Source organism: Salvelinus sp. IW2-2015, linkage group LG8 (genome assembly GCF_002910315.2).
Source record: "Salvelinus sp. IW2-2015 linkage group LG8, ASM291031v2, whole genome shotgun sequence".
Taxonomy (NCBI): Eukaryota; Metazoa; Chordata; class Actinopteri; order Salmoniformes; family Salmonidae; genus Salvelinus; species Salvelinus sp. IW2-2015.
The window spans coordinates 45,891,354-45,910,969 of record NC_036848.1 but is presented as its reverse complement, the minus strand read 5'-3'; the positions used below and the strand labels follow the sequence as shown (position 1 = coordinate 45,910,969).

The following is a 19,616-nucleotide window of genomic DNA, read 5'->3' as shown; positions in this document are numbered from 1 at the left end:
AATGTTATTTGTCACATGCTTCGTAGTTGTAGACTAACAGTGAAATGCTTATTTACGGGCCCTTCCCTACAATGCAGAGAGAAARAATAGAGCAGTTATAGAAAGATAATAACACAAGGAATAAATACACAATGAGTAACGATAACTTGGCTATATACGCAGGATACCAGTACTGAGTCGATGTGCAGGGGTATGAGGTAATTGAGGTAGATATGTACATATAGGTAGGGGTAAAGTGAATAGGCAACAGGATAGATAATAAGCAGTAGCAGCAGTGTATGTGATGAGTCAAACGAGTGAGTGCAAGGGGGGGTCAATGCAGATAATCCAGGTAGCTATTTGGTTAACTATTTAGCAGTCTTATGGCTTGAGGGTATAAGCTGTTCAGGGTCCTATTGGTTCCAGACATGGTGCACTGGTACCACTTGCTGTGCGGTAGCAGAGAGAACCGTGTATGACTTGGTTGGCAGGAGTCTTTGACTATTTTTAGGGCCTTCCTCTAACACCGCCTGGTACACCGCCTGGTATAGAGATCCTGGATGGCAGAGAGCTCGGCCCCTGGAATTTTGCAACCCAAGTCAAGATGCTCTCAATGGTGCAGCTGTAGAACTTTTTGATGATCTGAGGGCTCATGCCAAAGCTTTTCAGCTTCCTGAGGGGGAAGAGGAATTGTCGTGCCCTTTTCACGACTGTGTTGGTGTGTGTGGACCATGTTCATTCCTTAGTGATGTGGACACCGAGGAACTTGAAGTTCTCCACCTGCTTCACTACAGCCTACAGCAAACGTACTTCACATGCTATTGAAGAACAGTGCACACTGTTTTGGGGAAACGTGTCGTTCAATACAAACTGTCACGCAACGTAGCAAATGTTGAATCGAACTGAACGCACGCCTGGTTGGCAACAAAATTACATCTCTGGCGAGACTGATAGCTGAACACTCAATGCCGTTAAAAGCAACAATTGTAAAAATGTATTTGTATGTGTGGTTGACAGGAGTGAGGTGGAGCAGCTCTCCCTGGAGAAGGATCATCTGGAAGAGAGTGTTGGGAAGCTGAGAGCTCGCTGTACAGAGATGGAGGAGCAGTGTGTACAACATGGGAGGATGCACCAGCGCATGAAGAACAGGTATTAACTCACGAGCACACACACACAAGAACACACACACCCTGGTCTACACAAGCACAGGGATAGCTGATATGTATTATGGAAGGAATATTGCTAAGCCATGAAGTGCGAATTGATTTTCTAGGATCTAGGATCAATCGCTCTCATGTTGGAGTACTGTAGAAATTAAAGGACAGGTTGAAAGGAGAAGATGAAGAGTGAACAGAATTTGAAGTCTAAACATCCCGTCGGTAGAGATGCAATACAGTGTACGCACTAGTGGTCAGTACAGTAGCACAGTATCTGGTCTACAGTAGTCTTTTTAAAGACTGTTGTGTTGCGGGGGCCTCTTCCCATCTGACTCGGTAGGGTGTACAGAACTTACTATACGGCCCACAGCGCTGAGCCCAGGGCCGCTTGGCACACAGCCTGGCAGTGCCACGTGGGTGAGGGTGTGTGGGCGTCAGCGCCGTGCTTCGGCGCTCCACTGAGGATTCTTCTAGGAGCCTGTATCCCCCCCCGCCCGCCCCCCACCCCCAATCCCAACGTAACACTACATATTGTTTAACACCCACTGTCAAAAACGTGCCGGGAAGAAAAACAATAGGTAAAAGAAGTTGAGAGAACCGCAGCTGTACGGTCTGTGACGTTGTTCACGTTGTGAATCCCCACATCGCAGGAGACACAGTGGGAGAATAGAGGTCTGTTTTCTATAGGTGTGGAGAATTTTTTTATTTGTAATTCTTTCTTTCCAATTGAGTTGTACTATCAGTTATGTTTGGTGAATGTCTTGTTTGAGCACTGTAATTGAACCTTAAAGGCGAGCTTCATTTTTACTGCGAAGACGTATAGGTACTTATTTACAGTGATGGCAGTTCTTCTCTGTTGTGATTGCTTTGAAAGGATCTAGAGAAATCTGGAGCCTGGTTTAATCTTTAATGTACCTACCTCACAAATGTAAAACAAGATCTCTGTTGTTGAAGAAGTGGAGATGTGGCTGCGTACAATTATGAAAACCATTATGACGCGTGAGGCATTTAGTTTGAGATTCTGGTGTTTTGCCAAGTTCCCTTCCTCACTAATCCCAGCAGCACTATGCTAAGGGTGATTCTCCTGTGTGTTCAGTGCTCTGGGAATAGGTGGTACAGCGGGTATGCTGCCCTGGCACACGGGGGTTAAGGTGTACGTGTTAACAAGCAGGTGCAAATGGGTTCACCCAACATGCAAATAACCAAGGCTCTGCCGCTCTCACATATTCTACATTGAGCGCAATCTGTGCTGTGAAGAGCTGCAACAGCGCGGCGCGTATGAAACATTTGGAAAATCAGCTTGATTTATTTTTACATTTGGGGAGAGAATGCCAAGCTACAGAGGGGTTTTAGCACACAATGTTTTCGCTCCTGCATTTATTTATTTATTATAGTATTTCTGTTTTTTTGCCCGGAGATTAGGGAGAGATGTCCGAGAAACAAAGCATGCAACATGATATATATTGTAAGGAACACAATTGAATGATTTGAAACACAGCCTAGTTATCTGGCTATAACAACATTTTGTTCAGAGAATGTATCAGGAACTAACATGTTGCATTGTGGTTTGATATTTGATCTGTCATTTTATTCAAGGCACATTTTAAACACAGCTCCTGATTTGAGGCTCTGTTTTTAATTATGATGAAAATGATATCATAATCAAAGTGATTCATCAAGAATAGAATAATAACTAATTAAAACACTGTTGTGATAAAAGGTTAACCGCATTGAATTAAAACTAAAACATTTTATTAGAGTAGGTATTATCTATTCAGAGAATTTCATTTAGTTAGTCATTTAGGAAAATGACATCTGAAGAACTATCTTATGATCCAAGGACTCTCATGTAAAGCAATATTTTAGTGTAAAACTTGTACTTTAACTGACAGTGGATGTATCCTATACATTGCACAAGGAAAACGTGTTTCTGAAGCATTTGTGTGATGTGTAGTCGAAGATTAATCAAATTATTCAATCAATAGATTGAATCAAATTGAATTGAATTATATGCAATGAATAGATAGATTATTTAATTGGATAGGTTTACACAGTATGGAGTCAGTTATCAAATTGCCAATTTGTGAATTATTCTTTCAAGAGAGAAAAACAAGTTCCTGGTGAGCATCTTTGTAATGAAATAATTGGGTAAATAATATAATGACATGTTTTAATTGTTTCAGTATCGTCATGTAATCTGTTCCTAATGTTTGAGTGACTATAGAAAGCAATAATTAGTTGGATGATAGAAGAGATTCAGCAGCAGGCAGATTTTTCCTTCCTCAACAGGAATGCAATTAAGTCCGGGAGTTACAACTGTAGCTTAATCAAGCACACTCCAGTCCTATTGACACAGTTTTCTCACCTGTGCAGTGTGTAATCTATCAAACTCTAAACAGATTTATCATTACATTGACATGTATATAGAAATTCTCTTCAAGAAACCAAGCTACATAAGTGAATTGAAAAGTTGTTTAGGGTTTAGGTTGTACACCAATACACTTTAAAATGTTGTGTGTACACCACTGCTCTGCCCCGTCGCTTCAGTTGTTGTTTTAACCGCACTTCTGCCCGTCTGCACCAAGTGCCACACCGTCCCTTCACCCCCTGCCAGCATGCTCCTTCAGCAATTATCACCAACACTCTGACAAACACACACTGGCGTCTTGCATCACAGCCCTTTAAGGAGAGCAGTAATGTATACGCAGATGTGTCGCTAAATCTACTGGCTTCTGTCAGCCATATGGCCCCATAAAGAAAGGTGGTGTGCGTGTCTGGAGTAGAAGAGAGAGGGATGGAGGGCTATGTGTGGAAGAGGTGCAGGCAGTTGTTGGAGCTGTTGGGCAAAAGGCTCCAGGAGATTGGATAATAGAACAAACGGTGAACGGCGGTCCGGGAACAGCCTTGCCGCTGCTGGGGGAGACCGAAGGCCCCCAGGCGAGGGCTGCTTCATCTGGTTCTCTGCCACCCACCCCCTCCTCCTCTTCTCCTTCTCCCCCCACCCCATCTTCTCCCCCCCAACACACTGTGCTGCCATCTCCCCAAAACAAGAAGACGCTCCTCAAACTTTTCATTTGCAAATGAAGTTGGCAGAGGCAAGGAAGATGCAGAAGGGGTTGCGTGTGAGAGAGAGAGAGAAGCGCGGGGGGGGGGGGATGATTTGGCTATTGTGATCCTAGAGGAATGGTTATTATACTTGATTAATCTGACCTCCATTTCAGTAATTTACTAATATGTGAGCAGAATGGGGGGTACAGGACATCAAGACAGTTTTAGACCATGTGTTTTCTTTCATCCTTCACGTTTTTCCCTAATCGAAATAATCATACAATGTTCACGTTTGTGAAAATATGAGACATCCATTGCATAGGAATGGAATCAGCACATCAGAGGCTATATCAGGACAGTCTTCCAGCCTGAGTTCCTTTTACTCTTCAGTATGGGCTCGTTGTTCTCCTTTCTCCCTCTGGGTGGCACTGATGCTCCCTCTCTCTCTTCATCCTTCCATCCCTTGCTCTGCCTCTCTGTCTCACCCAGCTGGCCTGTGTAGCCTGGGGCTGAGGCTGGGCGGCCTGCTGAAATAGCATTGTCAAACGGTGGCTTTACAGCTCCGATGCTGTACGCCGGGCCGCTTCCCAGAGGCATGCAAGCTGGAGTGCTGTGTTACTAACCAGAGCATCACATCAACAGACCTCTCAGCGTCACACCGTCCACAAAACCAACTAAAACAGCAACATTAGCTCTTTTAGAACTATGACTTTCATTGGTTTAGTTTGTTATTTTGGAGTTTTGTTTTGTGTAACAGTTTGTTGTTACATTACTGTGGTAATTTTGGCTCATTTTTACCACCAGACAGTGTTTTTATTGGGAGTATCTGAAAAAGGTCTAAGGTTTTAGGAAGACTGGATGCTGTGTTTAGCTTGTGTTCTATTGGAGACCAGGACTGTGTCAGCAAATCCACTGTTCTGTTGTCTACGTGAGCTATTCATCATGCCAATAATTACATGGATTAAAGATATCAAATCAAACTAATAAAGGGTACCATGATCAACAACGGGCCAGTCTATTCCTAACAGGTTGGGGGTATGATATTCATCATGGCCTCCGGGCATACACTCCACCCACCCCTGTGCCATGCCAGGTTTAGGCTTAGGCAGGGTGGGTCGGGCTGAGCTGGGGTGGGCACGTTTTTTTTTAAGGGGGGTGAGGTGGGGTGCTGAGCAGCTGTAGCCGTGCTGCCCCTGGCGGTATGGTTTTAACCAGGCAAGCCAAGGCAGTCTGCCTTCATTCTTCACCCCCTCTCCTCACCCTCTATCCCCCATGATCCCCAATCTGGGCTGGGTTGTTAGTGGTGGTTCATCTACTCCCATTCAAATGAATATTGCATAATGACAGATTGAACATGGGTCAGACTCTTGCTAAGGAGATATGCTTTTTCCTGTGACCGTATAATGTCCCTTATGTTAGTGCAAAGTAATGCCAAATTCAGACTTCTATCCTCACCAAGTTGTATTCTATAGGTTTAACTGGTCGGACGGTCCTAATGTTATACTGTAGTATTCAGTTCCAAAGAAGTTTGCAGGACACTCCTCTGATATGGGGAAAGAGTGGTGTTCTTATTAATGCTGTCCAAACCGGCCTTAGGCAACCCCCCCCCCCACTGTTTATTAAACCGGTTTGTAAATTCCTGGACCTGTGTGTGTTTTCTGAACTGTTGGACAAGCAGAGCCAACACACCTCCTTCTCAGGTGATATTGGGTTGTGCCAAGCAGGAGGTAGACTAGAGCTGGGTAAATGAACAGAGTAGACTAGAGCTGGGTAAATGAACAGAGTAGACTAGAGCTGGGTAAATGAACAGAGTAGACTGAGCTTGGTAATGAACAGAGTATGAGCTAAAAGACTGGGTAAATGAAACTAGAGTAGACTAGAGCTGGGTAAATGAACAGTCGACTAGAGTGGGTAAATGAACAGAGTAGACTAGAGCTGGGTAAATGAACGATGCTAGACTAGAGATGGGTAAATGAACAGAGTAGACTAGAGCTGGGTAAATGAACAGAGTAGACTAGAGCTGGGTAAATGGACAGAGTGACTAGAGCTGGTAATGTTGAAAGTGGAACTAAAGATGTAAGATCTAGAGCCTCCCAGTGATAACTAGAGCCCAGCCAACATCCCCAGGCCACAGGCAGGGCCCGGCTCAGCCTGTGAGACCTGGGCTTAACGTACGCTCGCCCGCTCCTCGAGCTGAGCCGGTGTGCCGTCTGCAGGTTCCTCAGTACACACAGAGACACAGACACTAGGTTGCCCCCCTGGAACATCGCTGTAAGGCAACACAGCAGTGCTGCTCACACTTTGTTATACAAACCTGAAGATCTCCTCTGTTCCACCACTAGCCCTATCCGTAAACAAACAAACAAACAGCATCACCTGGGAACTTAGGCACAAGCTGTGGGGACGGAGGTCTCTGTTGCAGAGGTGTGTGTGGTGTGTGTGTGTGTGTTGTGTGTGTGTGTGTGTGTGTTGTGTGTGTGTGTTGTGTGTGTGTGTTGTGTGTGTGTGTGTGTGTGTGGGTGTGTGGTGTGTGTGTGTAATTAGTGTCATAAGAGTGATAATCAGATTTTGGATGGATGGAAGTGTACACATTGGAAGGTGCTTGTAAATCAAGGCACATTTGGCAGATCAGCTTTAAAAAGTTTAAAAAGAAAATATTTAAAAAGACATTGATAATTTGCCGTTGCTTTTAGGGAGTGTGTGTGTGTGTCTCAGTGCATCCGTCCTGTCTTCAGTTAGCCTGGGAGCCAGCAGATGGTGTCCTTTCACCAGGTCAGCGGGGAGGCCTGAGCTCGGCCATCTCTGCCATCCATCCATCCACCCGCCCCTCCACCCAACCAGCAGCGGGCAGAGCACAGGCAGCAGTGGGCACTGGCCAGCCAGTCATCCAGCCAGCCAGCCTGGGCAGGGGGAGAGCCCAGCGCTAAGCTGTATTAAAAACCTAATTAAGTTGTGTGCCAGTAAATGTAGGGCAGTTATTGGATTTGCTGCTTTGGCTGCTGGACGGGCCCCTAATTTAATCAGACCCCCATTGTGATTGCTTCTTCGGAGGAGGAGTTCGCCTTTTTCTTCAGTTTGAGCTTTAACCCCCCCCCTTTCACCTCTTGCCTTACCTCTCCCCAGTGCCCTGGGTTGGGGTTGAGGCGCCTGGGTTGTTGTTGAGGCGCCTGGGTTGTTGTTGAGGCGCCTGGGTTGTTGTTGAGGCGCCTGGGTTGGGGTTGAGGCGCCTGGGTTGGGGTTGAGGCGCCTGGGTTGGGGTTGAGGCGCCTGGGTTGGGGTTGAGGCGCCTGGGNGAGGCGCCTGGGTTGGGGTTGAGGCGCCTGGGTTGGGGTTGAGGCGCCTGGGTTGGGGTTGAGGCGCCTGGGTTGGGGTTGAGGCGCCTGGGTTGTTGTTGAGGCGCCTGGGTTGTTTTTGAGGCGCCTGGGTTGGGGTTGAGGCGCCTGGGTTGGGGGTGAAGACAAAGGTGGTTTTGGAGCTGGATTAAGGTCAGGAGGATTGTGTAATTAATAGGCTAATGTGTCAGATTGAAACAGCATGGTTCCTGAAGTGGCGAGGTAAGGTGTTGTGTTGGTGAAAGCATTAGTTACAAAATTACACAACCTGTTTAAGTGGTTTAATACGCATGGCATTTGCACTGACATCTTAAAATACATCTTGGCTGCCACTCTTGACTGCTGCTGCAGGTTGGCCTTACACAAGAGTGCTGTTATAACAGGGTCATGACCTTTTATCACCTGAAGGAAATTGAAATTCCTCTGGAAAATGTAACAAAATGTATAATTTATCATATTTATGGGAAATGTTTTTTAACCACTTTAAAATAATACCAAGGCTCTACAAGAATTATGTTCAATTTCTTAGCTGCTCCTATTAACCGGCTCGTCTTGTGGCATTTCAAAATGTCCCTCACACTCCTATAGTAGGTTTGCAGTACAATCCAGCGTTATGTTCAGCACTCATTTGAATGATATGCAAAAACATAAAATGTCATCCATAATAAGAATGTTATTATGTCCATTTGATGGCCTCGTCATCACGACTCAAATGGCAGCAAGATGCATCATACAAAATAMATTTTCATTACAAAATGTACCCGTTTTCAAAGTTTACCATCTAGACATCTCACTGCGTCAAACCTCTTGAAAACCTCTGAAAAGTCATTCTCCTCCCCCACGTCAGTCCTGTGGAGTGTTTCCATCCTGGCTCTGCGGGGCTCCGGAGCTGGGTGTCTAACGTGGCGGTGTCCTCCCTGCTGTGTGTCCGTGTGGGGGCGGGGGCCGGCTGACGCAGGCTGCATCCCCAGATCTGACAGCTCGTTGCCAGGCTCTGGAGGCCAGGCGAGGGGGAGGCAGCAGCTCCAGCCTCCAGCGCAGCAGGGCCTGAGCCCGGGACAAGCTGGCCAGTGCAGCCGGGGACGGGGAGGGCCAAGGAGGGCCCGCGTGCTCCAGCTCTCACGGGGGGGAAGCGGGGGCCGCCTGCTCTGCCTTCCTTCCCACTGCACAGACGGCACTGCCCCAGCCAGAAGGAGAGGGGCATCTGTCTCCCCCCTTCAGCAACAGCTAGAGGCCTCCCCTCGCATGGCGCCTACTGTGCTCAAGGAGTACATCCCCTCCCTGGGCACCCGGGCCCCTCCTCAGCTCCACCATGGCCCTGGCGACGTGCCCTCCTGTGGGATCTAGGACACTGGGACCTGGCCTGGATCTCATCTGATCCAAGGACCCATGATGGTGAATGACTATAGCCCATGGACAGTCAAATAATAAGCTATAGTCATCCCATTCCCACTACTATATGGATAGCCTATCCTGTGTATAGCGGTCCACTTATGCTAATGTATGCATTCCTCGCGTGTGAGTTAGCTCTGTGTTATGGGGGAGGGGCCATGTTTAGTTGGGCTGATCTGATGTGTTTGTTGGACGTTGAGGGCCTCCCCAGCCTCAGCTGAATGGACCCTTTGTATTGGGACACACTGGGAAGAGGGAGGCCTCTTCTTCTGAGGGGTATTTGGCATTGTCTTGCCTCTTAGTTTTATAACTATACATCATATACCTCTGATGACAAAGATCATCAAATATATTTGCAATCTTTTTTGTGGGTGAGAAGCAATATGAGTCCTCCATTTTGTCCTGCTGCCATGTTGTCATGTGGTGTTGCTACAATGTTGTGTTGTCTTAGGTCTCACTTTATGTAGTGTTGTGGTGTCTCTCGTCGTGATGTGTGTGTTGTCCTATATTTTTATTTTTAATCCTAGCCCCTGTCACCGCAAGAGGCATTTTGCCTTTTGGTAGGCCGTCATTAGAAATACGAATTTGTTCTTAACTGACTTGCCTAGTTAAATAAAAATTAAATAACTGGATCTGTTGCTACACTCTATTCTTTTTATCAATCTACTTTGTCTATCATATTAATCTTGTTCATCATACGTGTCGGAAAAGATTGTGTTGAATTGTACATTATACAAGGTGTTGCATTGACTATTGTGCTGTGTGTTCACTGTGTCTGTACTGTGTGTGTGTGTGTGTGTTCATTGTGTGTGTGTGTGTGTATCCTGTAGACTGCAGCAGTTGGACCAGCACAGTCAGTCCAGTGCCCAGCAGGTGATGGAGCTGCTTGCCAAACAGAACCTGTTGATGCAGGAGCGCCACCTCCTCACTGAAGAGATGCAGAACCTACGCATACAGGTACAGTCAGAACCATGGTTGTCATCTACACTGAATTTACTGTTCATCTCTATATATAGTGCTGGGTACAGCTCACCCCTGCACCCGAACTACAGAGACGAGCCACACTATCACCCAGAGAGAGGGCAAGAGTGAGTGTGCGCGAGTGAGAGAGAGCGAGCGAGTGAGAGAAAGAGAGAAGAAGAGAAGGCACACAAGCGCCACAACAGCTGGTAGCCAGGGCCGCACATCACGCAAGACTAGGCGCTCCACAGATGCTCTTCCAGATTGCTGCTAAAGGCGTGTCAGACAGAGAGGGAGAGACAGAGGCTGACATTCTTAAGAGCTTAAGGAGATGGAGGAGAGCCCTGCCGAGTGCCTCTGTTCTCAGCTGCTCTAATGCTGCCAGGCTGTTGTTTTTATCAGCGTTAGCACTTCTGGATTTCCCTCGGAGCATTACTCTAAGAACCACCAATGTGTTGCTGAACAGAACAGCACAGTCATTCCAGGATAGTGCCATTCGAGTCAATCTTAACTGAGGGCGAAAACCTGAATCAATACTTGCTGAGGCTCTAGTAATATGTGAACTCCAGCAATGTGTCCAGTCATGGCTCTACATTTTTTTAAACAAATTGTATCACTGGTGCTCCCAACTTAAAGTTAGGAGCAACATAAAATCCAGGAGCCCCAGAAAATCAGTTTTTTTCCCAAATCGATTGAGATACAGCCTGTATTCTTGGGCCTATATTATGAATTCTAGCTACTGTTGAAACAAATGTTGTACCCTAGAAACTAATATGCAAACCTGTGAAGACATTTTTGATTATAAAATCTACAATGTTGATACAAATGCCTGTTATTGAAATTAGTCATTTTGGTAATATTAGGTTTCTACATTGTCCAAAAATGCATTACATAGAAATTGGACGCCGTCTCTTTAAGAAAGTCACGTTTGTGAGTGATGACATGCAAGAGATCTGTCATTCAATCATTGCTTTCCTGAAGAAGCTATCCCTTTCCCTTTTTTTCTGTGCTCCCAAAAGTTTGGATATACTGATGAAGTTACCAGGTTGTTAGTTAATGAGGTAACATGACTGAACAACGTGTAAACAAATGATTAATGACCTGTGACAGTTTAAGATTAAACCAGGTAGCCTAGCTCTTAAGGGCAAGTAAATGAAAGGTCGCTGGTTCGAATCCCCTGAGAAAGGCACTTAACCATAATTGCTCCTGTTAGTCTCTCTGGATAAGAGCGTCTACTAAAATGTAAAATGTGGCCCGCCATTGCTTCAGTGAAATAAAGAAAAGTAGTGCCGGTACTATGGGGTAACTTCTGAATGGTTTGGGATAGAAACAAGCCCTTTTGTCTATAGTAATGGTGCAACCACAACGGTAACAAATATTTTTTCTCTTGGGCACTCGGAAACAGCAGTACAGTGAAGCCTAATCATTACAACAGTAATTATCTGGCCAGTTATTATTATTTTTCTAGGCACTGGTCCTCCCAAATTCAAATTCCAGGTCGCACAGCCAAATATTTAGGAGCATATGCGGACAAAATAGTCCCAATTTAGAGGCCTGTGTCCAGGTGTGTTTTTGCTCTTTAATTTCCTCTTTGTTTCCCCAGTTACCTGCTGGTTCTAGGAGGCCTGACACCCTGTCCACATGACATCCTCTTCATCTTGACTGAAGCACAGTGACAGTAAAAATCTGTCGTTCTGCCCCTGAGAAAGGCAGTTTTAACCCACTGTTCCCCGGGCGCCGTGGATGTTAAGGCAGCCCCCTGCACCTCTAAATGCGTAAGACACATTTCAGTTGAATGCATTCAGTTGTCCAACTGACTAGGTATCCTCCTTTCCTTATAATGATGGTCTCCTACTGTAGAAATAGTGTATATGACCAATTCAGTTATTATTCTACAAAAATGAATGTCTGAGCGAAGACGCATGCCTCTCTTGGGTTGGTTTTGGGCCACATCCTGTGTGTGTGTGTATTATTTATACATACATGCGGAAAGTATTCAGACCCCTTGACTTTTCACATTACAGCCCTATTCTAAAATTGATTAAATTGTTATTTTTCCTCAAATCTACACACAATACCACATAATGACAAAGCAAAAACAGGTACATTAAAAAATATATATCTATATATATAAACTCAGCAAAAAAAGAAACGTCCTCTCACTGTCAACTGCGTTTATTTTCAGCAAATTAACTTGACATGTGTAAATATTTGTATGAACATAACAAGATTCAACAACTGAGCCAAATTGAACAAGTTCCACAGACATGTGCCTAACAGAAATGTAATAATGTGTCCCCTGAACAAAGGGGGGGTCAAAATCAAAAGTAACAGTCAGTATCTGGTGTGGCCACCAGCTGCATTAAGTACTGCAGTGCATCTCCTCCTCATGGACTGCACCAGATTTGCCAGTTCTTGCTGTGAGATGTTACCCCACTCTTCCACCGAGGCACCTGCAAGTTCCCGGACATTTCTGGGGGGAATGGCCCTAGCCCTCACCCTCCGGTCCAACAGGTCCCAGATGTGCTCAATGGGTTTGAGATCCGAGCTCTCCACTGGCCATGGCAGAACACTGACAATCCTGTCATGCAGGAAATCACACACAGAACGAGCAGTATGGCTGGTGGCATTGTCATGCTGGAGGGCCATGTCAGGATGAGCCTGCAGGAAGGGTACCACGATGGAGGAGGATGTCTTCCCTGTAACGCACAGCGTTGAGATTGCCTGCAATGACAAAAAGCTCAGTCAGATGATGCACACCGTGGAGGGTCCAGACCATGATGGACCCTCCACCTCCAAATCAATCCCGCTCCAGAGTACAGGCCTCGGTGTAACGCTCATTCCTTTGATGATAAACGCAAAGCCGACCATAACCCCTGGTGAGACAAAACCGTGACTCGTCAGTGAAGAGCACTTTTTGCCAGTCCTTTCTGGTCCAGCGACTGTGGGTTTGTGCCAATAGGCGACGTTGTTGCCGATGATGTCTGGTGAGGACCTGCCTTACAACAGGCCTACAAGCCCTCAGTCCAGCCTCTCTCAGCCTATTGCGGACAGTCTGAGCACTAATGGAGGGATTGTGCGTTCCTGGTGTAACTCGGGCAGTTGTTGTTGCCATCCTGTACCTGTCCCGCAGGTGTGATGTTCGGATGTACCGATCCTGTGCAGGTGTTGTTACACGTCTGCCACTGCGAGGATGATCAGCTGTCCATCCTGTCTCCCTGTAGCGCTGTTTTAGGCGTCTCACAGTACGGACATGGCAATTTATTGCCCTGGCCACATCTGCATGCCTAAGGCACGTTCACGCAGATGAGCAGGGATCCCTGTTTTTGAGTCAGTAGAAAGGCCTCTTTAGTGTCCTAAGTTTTCATAACTGTGACCTTAATTGCCTACCGTCTGTAAGCTGTTAGTGTCTTAATGAACATGCACCTGTGGAACGGTCGTTAATTGTTTATGGTTCATTGAACAAGCATGGGAAACAGTGTTTAAACCCTTTACAATGATGATCTGTGAAGTTATTTGGATTTTTACGAATTGTCTTTGAAAGACAGGGTCCTGAAAAAGGGACTTTTCTTTTTTTGCTGAGTTTATATATCACATTTACTTAAGTATTCAGACCCTTTACTCAGTGCTTTGTTGAAGCACCTTTGGCAGCGATTACAGCCTTCTTGCGTATGACGCTACAAGCTTGGCCCATTTGGTGAGTTTCTCCCATTCTTCTCTGCACATCCTCTCAAGCTCTGTCAGGTTGGGTGGGGAGGGTCGCTGCACAGCTATTTTCAGGTCTCTGGTGTTGTTCGATCGGGTTCAAGTCCGAGCTCTGGCTGGGCCACTCAAGGACATTGAGACTTGTCCCGAAGTCATTCCTGCGTTGTCATAGCTGTGTGGTTAGGTTCGTTGTCCTGTTGGACGGTGAACCTTCGCCCCAGTCTGAGGTCCTGAGTGCACTGGAGCAGGTTTTAATCAAGGATCTCGCTGTACATTGCTCCGTTCATCTTTCCCTCGATCCTGACTGGTCTCCCAGTCCCTGAAAACATCCCCACAGCATGATACTGCCACCACCATGCTTCACCTTAGGGATGGTGTCAGGTTTCCTCCAGACGTGACACTTGGCATTCAGGCCAAAGAGTTCAATCTTGGTTTCATCAGACCAGAGAATCTGTTTATCATGGTATGCGAGTCCTTTAGGTGCCTTTTGGCAAACTCCAAGTGGGCTGTCATGTGCCTTTTACTGAGGAGTGGCTTCCGTCTGGCCACTCTACCATAAAGGCTTGCTTGGTGGAGTGCTGCAGAGATGGTTGTCCTTCTGGAAGGTTTTCCCATGTCCACAGAGGAACTCTGGAGCACTGTCAGTGACCATCGGGTTCTTTGTCACCTCCCTGACCAAGGCCCTTCTCCCCCGATTGCTCAGTTTGGCAGAGCGGCCAGCTCGAGGAAGGTTCCAAACTTGGTGGTTCCAAACTTCTTCCATTTAAGAATGATGGAGGCCACTGTGTTCTTGGGGACCTTTAATGCTGCAGACATTTTTTGGTACCGTTGCCCAGATCTGTGCCTCGACACAATCCTGTCTCGGAGCTCTACGAACAATTCCTTCGACCTCATGGCTTGGTTTTTGCTCTGTCAACTGTGGGATCTTTATATAGACAGGTATGTGCCTTTTCAAATCATGTCCACTAAATTGAATTTACCACAGTTGGACTCCAATCAAGTTGTAGAAACATCTCAAGGATGATCAATGGAAACAGGATTCACCTGAGCTCAACTTCGAGTCTCATAGCAAAGGGTCTGAATACTTATGTGAATATGGTATCAGTTTTATTTTAAATCTGTAAACATTTATAATAACCTGTTTTCACTTTGTCATAATGGGGTATTGTGTGTAGATTGACGAGGAACATGTTTATTTAATACATTTTAGAATAAGGCTGTAACAAAATGTGGAAAAAGTCAAGGGGTCTGAATACTTTCTGAATGCCCTGTATATGTGTAATGGGCAGCAGTAGAGGTAGGGTTAATGATGGTGCTGATGGCAGAGAGCACGTCTGGGTGATCTCAGGACTCAGTGTGGGGAGCATCTCTGACTGAGAGCACCACCGTGGAGAGCGCCTCATGTCATGGATACTCATGGTCAAACACACTGCCTCAGCCATGCAGAAACAGCAGCAGCACAGCCCTGCTGAGTGTGTGTGCTTAGATTAATATGAGGGTTTTCTATAGACAAAATTAGCATTTGGAATTACAGATTTGACATTTTTTGTATTGTTCCTAAATTGTAGTGTTTAATGTTTTTATATATAGATAAGGTTTTTACATGGTAAAAGCTGCATGTTGTAGAATGTCATTTCAATATTTGATATAAACTTCAGTTAAAATTCCAATAAATATTTTACATACAGTGTTAAAATATTGCTCAATCTGAGTTATTGAGTGTGACAACTATCTTTTTTCTCATTGAGAAATACAGTATGACGAGTAGTCAGAAGTAAGTGACAAAGATAGCAGATTGACAAGGTGCTTTATTTAAGCGGTCTGTAAGAAGGAAAATAATGTGTGTCCCTATCATATACATTTACGTGTAAAAATACTAAGGACGTACAAAAACACTTTCTTGCAGATCATATAATTTTCACATCCTTACAGGTCCTATTCACAAGGGGAAAGAAAACGGTTTGTATTCTTTAATGACAGGGAGTACTACAACTGTTCTCTTTTCTGATACTTCATCCCTTCTGCATAAAATCCTTAACCACACGACTATCTCTTAACGTGGATCTAATGACAGAGCTAGCAAGGTCAAGAAAATGTCAAACTCTGAAGCTACATGGACATCAAATTAATTACAAGTTATTATTACGTCGCTGTTGGATGAAAACCTCGTAACTCCACTTTTTGCCTTTTTTWAAATGTTATTTTTGACATGTATTGAAAGCAGTAAGTCCACTCAATGTACTCTGAACATTGACTCTAGGACCAATAAAATGTATTTAAAATAGMTTCTGAAAGTTCATAATTGTTTGTTCGTTAATGGGAAAATATGGCAGTTTTTTCAATTTCCTAAAAGTTTTCAGTTTTGGAGATGAGGTTTTCATCTGACAGCGATTTGTTTTTAAATAAATACTTTACAATTCATGCTCGTTCATAACACTACCAGGAGCAAGATGACAAGAAAATCTGTTGTAGACATTACAAACAGTAGCAGCAAAGTGTGTACACTGAGGTGTAAAATAGATTTATATATAGACCCTGCAGTTAGTAAGGATAGAACCCACATTGTCGTTGGTCGGAGTCGAGGCGATCACACAGCTCAACCCAGACCTTTGACCCTGGAGATGGCCAACGGCACTAGAATGCTTCACCCAGTGGAACTGAACATCACTCTGTTAATGACCCGCAGAAACAAACATCTGGGATTCCTAGGTGGATGTTCTACGTATCCTCATATATAGCTAAACAATTTTTTTTTTTTTTTTTTTTTAAATCTGCGAGTTCTAAATTGAATCGTTGTGACTGAGTGGAACTGAGCTCTCTTAGAATAACAGGTAAGACATGTCCAGTAGAAAGGTAAGACCTCATCAGTGTCACTCAGCTGAAGTTGTCTCCCAGCAGCCTCTCCTGGCCTTGTTATTATCACACTTCATTATGACAATATTTTAACAATAAACTAATTTAAGCATGGACTGCGCTTTCAAGTAATTCTCTTATTTATTTTTTATTTAAATGTAAGGGCAATTTTCAGTTCTCTGAAATCATAAAAGGAGCAATTTACATGAAAGCAGTTTTTTTATGTAATAAAAAAAAGCGTATTATCGTTTTGGCCCGTACTGCCAATTGCCCTTGGTAGTGTGCACTGCAACGTCAATAAGGACATTAGCTTCCCCCTTGAAATTCCCTGTTCTCAAATATGTCCTTGTAAAAAAGGAATAGACTGTTTTTATAAGTGCATATTCATATGGATGAAATGGAAGTATTGCCGCGTTCACGTGCTATYGGAGTTATAGGAAGCTCCTAATTCCCAGTGGGAAAATTAACTTGAATGACCCTCCAAGTAGGAAACTCAGAAAAGGTTGTTCCCCGAGTTGCCACGTCTTACCACTGACCTTTTCAACCAAAAGATGACAACATACGTTTTTTACAATAACCTTATCAATGTGAATAATGTAGCAAGTCTGACCATATTGTCAATATAAAGCAAGCTAGCCAACTTTATTATTAGCAAGCTTATTGGTTGAAGAATTGTTCCGACTTCAAAAGCACTTCTCTTGAAAACAATCATGTTGGACATCCCAGTTTCCTATTTCCCACAAGCACGTGAAGCCAGCAATAGTCACAGTTCAGCCAAGCGAAATGTGAAGTCTTCTGTGTCTGAAGCAGTGCCACAGTAATCTCTCGTTGTTAGATGCACATAACATAGGATGGTATCATAGCGTCTGTCAACATACCGTGGGATGCGACGACTAACGATAGTTTTTTACAATTTGGAATGAGAGTTTCCGTTAAGGGGGACTAAGGGTTGGATTCAATCCGTATCGTGGAAGATCTGCGTTAAAATGTAAAGACAATTTCCGATTGGGCCAACATATGCAGCATTTAACATGAATGCAGTTTCCGCAATGCGGGAACATTGCCTTTAAATTTAAAATCAAGCTTTAACGCGGATCTTCTCCCCCAGGGACATAATCAAGCATCTGACATAATTATGCAAGATTTTATTTCTTTGTGACTTTGACAAATGGTGGAGGAAACAGAATTTCACAGAAAAACGAATAGTAATGCCGAAAAGGCAAAAGAGACAGTACCTTAACTCTCCCTTCCTTCCCCTCGTCCATAATCAGCTGCAGTACTAAAGCCCATAACATGACTGCTAAATACCCCAAAACATTATACTCAACCATATTCAATTCAAAAATAAAATAAACAAATTCAATTCAAATTTTTTTTTTTTTAAATGTTTAAATAAAAATGATTCAAAATCACATTGTAAGCCATAAAAGCCTCTATTAATCACACATGGTGAAATGTTTCTTTTTTAGTCAAAACACATACCAGCAAAAACAAAAAAGGAATGCATCTTGGAAGACAAAGAGAAAACTCAACCATAACAGACAACCACACAATTGAAAGCCTAGGGGTTAGTGATCACAGCACAGTTGTTCAGTTTCTCTCCACATTCTTCTATGATACATAATTGGCCATATTAATAAAACAACAGACTGACATTCAATCATGAACAATTAACTGCTAAGACAAATAATGTCTTTCCCATATTTCACAGTCTTCTCTTATGAGAAGAGTTAACTTCCTACTTGTATCACAACTGAACAAGATTCACCATTGCTCATTTTGCAATATAATCTCAAAACCACACCTGTTCCATGCAACAAAAAAAAGGACTTTCTCTAGTGGCTTAAATATGGACCAATCATGTCACACTTTTTGAAGTTATGGCCATCATACCTTTTCAATAGACTCACTATATCGAGCCACCTCAAAATTAGTTATACCAAACGACTACTCGTTCTCTTATCAAAGCCATACCACAGTCACTTTCTGAACTAGTAATGTACAGTATATTGTACGCATACAAAATATACTTCTCTCTTGCTCAACTTCCTCTTTTCCCTCTTATTGGACCCCATCAACTACAATGAATATAAGACCAATCATTCATCCTTTGGGAATGTGTAATAATCTGAGAAATGTCACTACATCTGCTTTGGTCTTTTTGGTCCACATCACTACATTCACTCTAACTCTTTTCATACCTTCACAGACAGGATATCTCTTGCTAAAAAAAATGGTTTGTCTTCTGCTCTGACATTAGCATGATAGGCTACGTCCTCCTTGCTTTGCAAACCACTGGTGGAATATACTGAACCTAAATTATATCACAAACATCAAATGGAACTTGAATGTAACCTGGAAATCAGGAATGTGTAAACTCTGATTGTCCTTTCAATGGATAATCATAGGTCACATTGATGCTAAGCAAGGCTAACTTATGACTAGTGGATAGGACTTGTGCCTTAGTGGTTCTCTTAGGAACTTAGTCGGACTTTTGAAAGTTGTAATAGTAGAAAGCACAAGGTGCAATTTAAAAATTGGGTAGTACATCAGTAATTTTCCTCTTGTCATTGTAGACCGTAGAGACTTATTTATAACTTGTCAGAAATGTCCAGATCAACTAGTCCATGTCAGCTAATGGTTTTTAGGCCATTGATTATGTTGTAATGTTTGAGTCACTCAGATATGACATGAACACACATAAGACATGGCAGAATGTGTAGAATTGAAGGAAACTAGCTTTAAAATAGCAAGAAAATATATAGTTATACAGAATGGTGTGTTACGTTCCATTGAATACTATGGCTCTTCATCCACAGAGCTAAAGTTACTGAATGTTGTACACTTTTAGAGTAAATCAAATGATGCCAGTCAGCATAGAGTAGGTGGTTGACTTGACTATCACTTGAAGATTCCTATGCTGACTGTGGTACACTTCAATAAAATGATGACCCCAAAAAATGATTGGTCATTGACTATTAGCTATGGTAAAACAGTAATACAACACCATAATGTTAAGGAAACTACATTCTATGTAGCATTGAAAGCTGTTACAAGATCCCAAAGTAGTCAGCCACAAAATAAAGTTAATTATACAGTGTATCTACCCTTGGAACATTGGTCACAGAGTCTATAATACTCATTACCAAACAGTCTGCAGTGTATCTACCCTTGGAACATTGGTCACAGA

At 43.7% G+C, this 19,616-nt stretch overlaps 1 protein-coding gene across 1 annotated transcript in view; it reads left to right on the top strand.

Moving 5' to 3' along the window:
* Positions 1 to 16,559, top strand: part of sdccag8 (SHH signaling and ciliogenesis regulator sdccag8) — a 58,350-nt gene extending 41,791 nt beyond the window's left edge. Inside the window, exons 16-18 of the mRNA XM_023993539.2 lie at positions 997 to 1,128; positions 9,739 to 9,865; positions 11,472 to 16,559. Of these exons, the coding sequence (XP_023849307.1) occupies positions 997 to 1,128; positions 9,739 to 9,865; positions 11,472 to 11,513 (301 nt within the window). The 3' untranslated portion in view covers positions 11,514 to 16,559. The remainder of the gene's footprint in view (positions 1 to 996; positions 1,129 to 9,738; positions 9,866 to 11,471) is intronic.
* Positions 16,560 to 19,616: the final 3,057 nt, after the last annotated feature.